Genomic DNA, 8,138 nt, shown 5'->3' on the forward strand with positions numbered 1-8,138 from the left:
ATTGCACATTGTTATGTTTAACTCACCCCCTATCAAGTGTGGAATTTGAGGCGCATTTAGGAGCTGTATGGATAACTTGTTAAAGTACTTTTTATCAGGTAAGTTTGGGGCATATACTGAATATTAGTGATTAGTATTTCCTTCGTTGGGAATTTCAGGCATGCTGAGATTAGTCTCTCTTCCTCGTCTTTGGTCGTAGAGATTAAATTGTATGCGAGGTTCTTGTGGAAGAGGATAAGTACCCCTGCTTTATGTCCCTTTGCCGATGAGCCTATTACCTTGCCTACCCACAGCTTTTTTCATATGGGAGAAGTCACCTTTAGAGAGATGGGTCTCCTGTTGCAGGGCTATATCTGCTTTTAGTCTCTTTAGATGTCTACAGATCTTGATCCATTTCATCAGGGACCACAGCGCCTTAACGTCCCATGAAATTATTCTCATGGCATGCATGGAGAAATATGTATAGAATGGGCCTGTAGATGTTTGAATTCATCCTATAAGTAGGAAGTCTAAAGGGTTGCTTTTTGATTACATAATGGGACTTTTGAATTTGTGACTAACTGAATAAACCCTCGTTAGGAACCGGAAGGGAAGAGAGGACAGTAAGAAGAGAGAAAATTAAGCTAAAACAAAATAACATATAACTGGCTGACTTCACTTTTTTCCGTATGCCTCTCCACTACCATTTGACCCGCTAGCCCGCATACAGGTGGTGGTAAAGTAGGCTCAGGTGCAGCCCCTCCGAGTTGTCGGCCAACAGCGGGTTTGTGTCCAATATGACCATAGGATGGGAAAAAGGAAAAAGCCTGAAGTCTCCTTGTGGAGAGAGGGTTAATCACCCTTATGCTGGAGGTTTCTTAGAAGTCGAGATATGGGTTGCTCAACGGAACTCAGTTGAGTCATTTGGGGCAATGGGTTTCTGGCTCTCTCAGCTACGAATCTATGATGAATGCCTAGAGCCTCTGGGAGAAGTGGGGTGCAAACATCCATTAGTGACCCAGGCTTGTAAGTTTCAGGGAGGCCAATTCTCCTTAAATTGTTCCTCCTGGAACAATTTTCGAGGTCCTCCATTTTTTCATGTAATTACATAGTTACATAGTTAGTTAGGTTGAAAAATTACACAAGTCCATCCAGTTCAACCTTAATAACTGCTGGTTGCTGCTGGGCTTGTGTGTATTTCTCCATAGTTGCACTCATGTGGCATTGATCATCTTTTATGGAGTAAATGCACTGTTCGGCCTCTGTGAGTCTTTGTGAATGCTCCCCCAATTCTCTCCTTAACTGTGTAATGCCCGCAGCCACTGCTCTTTCTACTGCTGCTGTGATGGTAGGAGACAGGAGCGCTGCTACGGCTTGTCCAATCTTTTCATGGGAGCCTGGTGGCTCCGGTCCTCCCATCTCACTGGCTTCCATAATTTCTATGTTGCCCCCGCAGGCAGAGGATCTGGCTGTCTCTTGTGGACTTTTTTCTCCCTGGGGGGAGATGAGGGATGAGCTGCGACCAGGGCCGGACTATCCATTGGGCTTGACGTGGCTCAAGCCCATGGGCCCCGGCCAATAGGGGGCCGCACCGGCCCCGTCCGTTCCGAAAGCCGAGAGCGGCCGAAAGCTGCCGAAAGCCGCCGACAGCGGCCTGAAAGCCACGAGAGCCGCGGAGAGTGGCCGAAAGCCGGCTCTGTATCTCGGTGGCACCATTTTTAAACTGAAAGGCTGCAATGACAAGGCAGCAATGACACTGGATCAAGGCTACACTGACAAGTCTGCAAATGACACTGGGTAAGGCTGCAATGACACTGAGAAGGCTGCAGATGGACACTGATAAGGCTGCATTGATGGGCATTTAAATGTAAGTTTTTTTTCCTTAAACTTCCCTCCTAAAAGTTGTTTTCCTTAAAATTCCCTCCTAAACTTGGGGCGCGTGTTATAGGAAGGCACGTGTTATACGCCGATAAATACGCCGATAAATACGGTAATTATCATTCTATCCATTTTTATTGATTTTATTAATTGTGGACCCAGGACGATACCAGTACAGTATACCCCACTTATACGCTTATATATTATCTACTTTTGTGAGTAGCCATTTGGCTGTTTTGTCTTGTCCAATTAAACAGAAGTTCTTTAATACTGCAGTCTGGCGCACCTTGTCCTTTTCTATTTCTGTTTTTTTGCACACGTATAGAAGGGTAGGGCCAGAAAGTGACTCAAGCCCAGGGGTCCCCACCACCCTAAGTCCTGCCCTGGCTACGATGGCCATATTAGTTTGTTGGGTTGCCTGTGTGAGGGAGGTATGCCTCGAGCGGGATCCAGAGCTGCAGCACAGCTGGGAGAGATACCGCTCCATACACTGTAATGCAGGGCAGGCTTGGGAGGCTCTCTGGCGGTAGAGGAGCTGCCCCGGAGGTTTATATCAGGTTTTTACCTGCAGGCTGAGCGGAGCCACTGGTCTCCTTGTCCGCTACATACGGCGCCGGAACTGGAAGTGGACAGCCTTTTGAGGTTGGTGTGCACCAGGGATGTCCTCTGAGCCCCCTGCTATATGCATTTGCAATCGTCCCTTTCATAAGAAGGCTAGAGGGTGAATCGTTGTGCGGGGTGCCTTTGGGCATTGCTGATGTGCCACCTTTGAAGGTTGTGGCCTATCCCAATAATGTGTCTGTTATTATATCTGGGATGGAGGAGGCGCAGGAGGTGATCTCTGTGATAGAGCAGTACACGGAGGCTTCTGGTTCAAAAGTCAACCATGAAAAGAGTGATGTGTTCTGGATGAGTGAGGATGGTGAAAGCTTCGAACTTCCGGATGCCTTCCCAGAGCCCCAGCAGGAAATTAAAGCGTAGAGAGAAATTCAATATGGATGACCGCACTCCAACAATAATTTCTTTATTGGTTTAAAACCATACAGCAAGAGATGGAATCAACAGCTAACATGTTTCACACTGTAACTACAGGTGCTTACTCAGGTCAGCTATGAGTAAGCACCAGTAGTTACGGTGTGAAACATGTTAGCTGTTGATTCCATCTCTTGCTGTATGGTTTTTAACCAATAAAAAAATTATTGTTGGAGTGTGGCCATTCTGGACTGAATTTCTCTGTATATGCTACTTTGCATACTGAGCCAGCACCTATATCTGAGGAGGAGGAGATTATTGTGGCCCAGACACCTGGAGCAGGTTCTTTTTCCTGTTTGTCTATTTATCAGGAAATTAAAGTGCTGGGCATCAAATTTAGTCCTGGTGACTATGGTCACCAAAATTGGGAAAGCAGGTTGGTGGGTGCCAATGCCAAAGTAGCAAGCTGAAAGAAATGAAAACTTTCCTTGAGGGAGAGGGTTGACTTGATCAAAATGTACTTGATCCCAATCTTTTTATATGTCAGCTTAGTCTGTATCTTGCCAGCATCTCTCTATGCAAAGGTGTATAGTGTATGTTTTTTACAACTGTTATGGGTAAATAGGCTGAACCTGATCAAACACAATGTAACTTACCTGTCCAGGCAGGAGGGTGGCCTAGGAATGGTCAACCCGATAGTTTTCTTTTCTTCTTTTTAAAGTACAATCTTGGTAACATGCTAGCAGAGACCCCGTCAGGATGGGTGGGTATTTTTCAATCTTGGTTTAGGCCTTTTATGCAATGTTGGGAAGATGGCGGGCCAGTGAAAAGTCTGAGAGTCCGACATGGCAAGCTCCCGGCTTATGTTGCCCGTGTCTGAAAATACTTCAGCAGTGGCAGGGGACTGTCATGTTTCACATGCTTTGTGATATGCCTTTAAATGTTATATGTATTATTCTGTCTCTGGTTCCTCCCCTTCCTGTATCACAGCTTATCCTGTATAGTTAGCTCCACCCTTTGTTCATTTCCCAGAAATGCATTTCAGCACATGTCTTGACTGGATCAGATTATGATCTTTTGACCTATACGATGTTCATTGTTGTAAGATCCTCACAGCTTATGGATTAAACTTCACAAGATCAACAAGGTGTTGTCTGGATCGAATCACTGTCTGTTTATCCAAATAAGATTGGGGTTATCGACATCTCAACACAACTAACTGTAAGTTACGGAGCTCACACTTTCAATGCTTAGATTGGAGAGGCAGAATATGACAGTGGAGGATATCAAGTCCCTCCCCAGGAAGCTTCTGGAGAAGAGGATTTTGGCCTCTGCTTTCAGTGTGTCACTGGCCTTAAGGGATTGCCAAGGCTCCGTAATGAGGGAGGGGTTGTGTTTAATCAATTTAGAAAGAATCCCTTTGAAGTTTAGGGATCAAGCCTGGCTCACTTTCCATGGAAGGCTCTATGTGAGAGGAAACTTGAAGCATCGCCCTGTGGATGATCTGGATTGTCCTAGAGCAGGGTGTGTTGGTAAAGTGGAGTCTATGGACCATTTTTTGCTCCAGTGTCACTTTGACATAAAGGTGTGTAAAAGGGTGGGGAGGGCTCTAGTCATCCCCTTTCTCTATCGCATGAGTTATTTGGAGTGGATGTACGGGTCATTCCTGACTCACAGGGATTTTGATTTGGATACACTTTTTTTAGTTAGTATAGTTGTCCTTTACTTCACGTGAAATGCACGGTGCCAGATTACCCTGTGGAAGAAAGTCCTCCCTGTTGAGGTGGTGGTGCACAATATTCTGGTAAGGTTGGGAAGATTTGGGGTCTTGAGAAGGGCAGGGAGCTTTAGGTGGTCTGGATAAGGGTATGGAGGAATATCATACTTGCCTTTGGTGAACTATCCATCTCTGGGTGAGGAGCTCTCTCCTTTACTATTCTTTTCACTCCTTTAGCTTTTGCTGGTTAGTAACTTCTTTTTGAAGAAGGGCTGCATGCATAATGGATGCGGGTTTGTTTCTTGACCTCACAGGTTTGATGTTTGGTGTAGTGATGTGAGTTGTAGTAAGATTTATCTTCCCCAGCAATGACATTATTTATAGGAGTTTTGCCTTTGCTGTAAATTCAGTTTTATGATTGATTGCAATATTTTTAATAAAGAAAAATTGGGAAGAATGCTCCTTATATTGGTGATCAGGGGGAAGAATACTCCTTACATTGGTGATCCGTGAGAAGAATGTTCCTTACGTTGGTGGTCAGTGGGAAGTCTGTTCCTTACATTGGTGGTCAGCGGTGAGAATGCTCCTTACATTGGTGATCAGTGAGAAGAATGTTCCTTACATTGGTGATCAGTGAGAAGAATGTTCCTTACATTGGTGATCAGTGGGGAGAATATTCCTTACATTGGTGATCAGTGGGAAGAATGTTCCTTACATTGGTGATCAGTGGGGAGAATATTCCTTACATTAGTGATCAGTGGGAAGAATGTTCCCTACATTGGTGGTCAGTGGGAAGAATGCTCCTTACATTGGTGATCAGTGGGAAGAATGTTCCTTACGTTGGTGATCAGTGGGAAGCATGTTCCTTACGTTGGTGATCAGTGGGAAGAATGTTCCTTACATTGGTGATCAGTGGGAAGAATGCTCCTTACATTGGTGATCAGTGGGAAGAATGTTCCTTACGTTGGTGATCAGTGTGAAGCATGTTCCTTACGTTGGTGATCAGTGGGAAGAATGTTCCTTACATTGGTGATCAGTGGGAAGAATGTTCCTTACATTGGTGATCAGTGGGAAGAATGTTCCTTACATTGGTGATCAGTGGGAAGAATGCTCCTTACATTGGTGATCAGTGAGAAGAATGTTCCTTACATTGGTGATCAGTGGGAAGAATGCTCCTTACATTGGTGATCAGTGAGAAGAATGTTCCTTACATTGGTGGTCAGTGGGAAGAATGTCCCTTACATTAGTGGTCAGTGGGAAGAATGTCCCTTACATTGGTGATCAGTGAGAAGAATGCTCCTTACATTGGTGATCAGTGGGAAGAATGTTCCTTACATTGGGGATCAGTGGGAAGAATTATCCTTACATTGATGATCAGTGGGAAGAATGTTCCTTACACTGGTGATCAGTGAGAAGAATATCCCTTACATTGGTGGTCAATGGGAGGACTGTTCCTTACATTGGTGGTTAGGCCTTTTTGTTTTCATTCTGAGCTGGGAGTGGCTCAGGGCAGGGCTGGGTGACTCACAGGTAGCATCACTGTCACCTCCCTCTCATTTTCCTAGAAAGTGCTAGAAGGAAAGGAGGAGAGGTGAGGTTGGAGCTGCCTGGGGTATTCTTGACCAACCCCCAACTTGGATTGGCAGGGGGCAGGCCTCCTTAAATACCTTGGATCAGCCTAGCTGGGGAGGAGTTGTTGGGTGGAAGAGCTTGAATGAGGGAGTGTGGAGGCTGTTGGGGCCCACGGGGAGCTCCTCAGCTCGGGGGGAGGGGGTGACCCTGGGACGGGGGGAGGGTTCATCCAGGAGGAGAGAAGAGATCCTGGAAGAAGAGGCACATGAGAGAACAAGGTGAGGATGGCGGGAGAGAACTGCTAAGAGACTCCAGAGAGGACAACTGGTCGCAGCCTGGAGGGCTTGTAAATGAAGCACAGTCGGGAGGATTGGGGAGGCACGCCTGAGAGAACTGGGAGATTGCAGTTTGAGATGGGTGCAGAACCAGAAGAGAGGACTGTGGGAGAGGCAGTGGAAAGATGTCATTGCAGCCAGGCTGGCTGATAGGGCCTGAAGAGAGCTATCTGGGATTGGTAGCTGAGCAGAGGACAGTTAGTACCTGAACTATTTCTACACCACAAGGGCCTGAGGTCCCTGCCCGGAAAAGGCAGTTCACTGAGGCCTGGCTAAGTCAGTGTCATTTACACTATAATCAATGTACACATTGAACGCTCCTAAATGCCGTTTTTTTTGCGCATCAAGCATTATTATGCTCAGAAACTTCCCTCAAAAATGTGATTTTGAGTTTATTTTTTTTTCTGCCTGAAAACGCTTCTCTGCAGTTATGCCAGTAAACTCCCTAAAGTGCATAGGAATATAGACTAACATAGAGCCGCTTATACAGGCTGAAGAAAGGAATGGCAAAAGCCCGTACAAGAAGCATTTTTTATGCCCAGAGTTCATGGACCCTAAAAAGGTTTTGTCCTTCCCCCAGCTGATGATTGGACAGTGAAAGGAGTAGCAGAAGACTAAGCAGCTCACCTCCCTGTCACTCTGCTCTCTCCTTCTTTGGGCATACCCCATGTTACTTCATGAGAACTGCAGCACAAGTGATTGGTTCCATGTGCCACTTCTCCCTATCTCAGTCTGACCTCTGTTGTACCGGGTTTACAGGAGGAAGATACCAAGTCACATTTTGTCAATTACACTGCTTGTATTTAAAAAAATATATATCAGTTTTTATGTCATTTCTTCATTGTTTGTTTTAACCCTGAAAAGGCCAAACCAATGTACAAGGTGGTAGGGTGGATGTGGATTCACCTGAATGGTCGCTGTCTGCTCAATGTGACAGGAGGTTTTGTTTTTTTCTGCAGCATTTTTCTTTAGCTGGGCGGTTGGGGTAAGGGGGGGTGGTAAAACCAGAGACCTGTGGGCCACCATCAAATTTACCTCTGGGGTTCCACAGGCTGCTTGTACCATTTCCACTGATTTGGGGGGGAATAATATTCTCAGAACAGACTTTGTTGCAGCAATCATAGGATTTGTGCTGTGTCATGTCCAAAGTCCAGTATCAGTTTTCTCCTGAGAATGGCACATCACTTGCAACCCCCCACCCCTCCCTGTGGAATGGTACAGTCCTTAGATATATAAGTCCAGGTATTGGCTGATCTACTCAGCCTGCTGAGAACTTTGGAAAAATGAGTGACGTTGGTGAGCGTGTGAAATGCGGGAGATGGAGTGATCCCAGGGAACCTACTGAAGAGGATCAGGATATCCTTAACAAGGTAAGTAGTTGGGGATCCAATCCTAAGAGGTCATTACCACCAATCAGCTTCTGTCTTAAGCTTGTTCAGTTGAGTTTTAACAATTAATGTGAGAAGCTGATTGGCTGTCATGCACAACTGCTCCAGTTTTGATAAATCCCCCCCCTATGTATTGTGCATATGGTTTCATTTTGTATGTAATTTCAATACCTCTGTGTTTGCTGTTCCATATTTCTGATACTGTATTAAATAGACATATGTGTACTAGAAGTGGTCATGTGGTAGAGGGGGGAGGGGAATTGTGTTAGGAGGGGAAACAAAACTGAAGTTGGAGGG

The 8,138-nt window shown here is 45.5% G+C and overlaps 1 protein-coding gene across 1 annotated transcript in view; it reads left to right on the top strand.

Moving 5' to 3' along the window:
- The first annotated feature begins 7,690 nt into the window (after positions 1 to 7,690).
- LOC141129415 (cystatin-A5-like) overlaps positions 7,691 to 8,138 on the top strand; it is a 41,395-nt gene continuing 40,947 nt past the window's right edge. Inside the window, exon 1 of the mRNA XM_073617438.1 lies at positions 7,691 to 7,823. Coding sequence (XP_073473539.1) covers positions 7,737 to 7,823 — 87 coding nt within the window. The 5' untranslated portion in view covers positions 7,691 to 7,736. The remainder of the gene's footprint in view (positions 7,824 to 8,138) is intronic.

Source organism: Aquarana catesbeiana, linkage group LG02 (genome assembly GCF_042186555.1).
Source record: "Aquarana catesbeiana isolate 2022-GZ linkage group LG02, ASM4218655v1, whole genome shotgun sequence".
Taxonomy (NCBI): Eukaryota; Metazoa; Chordata; class Amphibia; order Anura; family Ranidae; genus Aquarana; species Aquarana catesbeiana.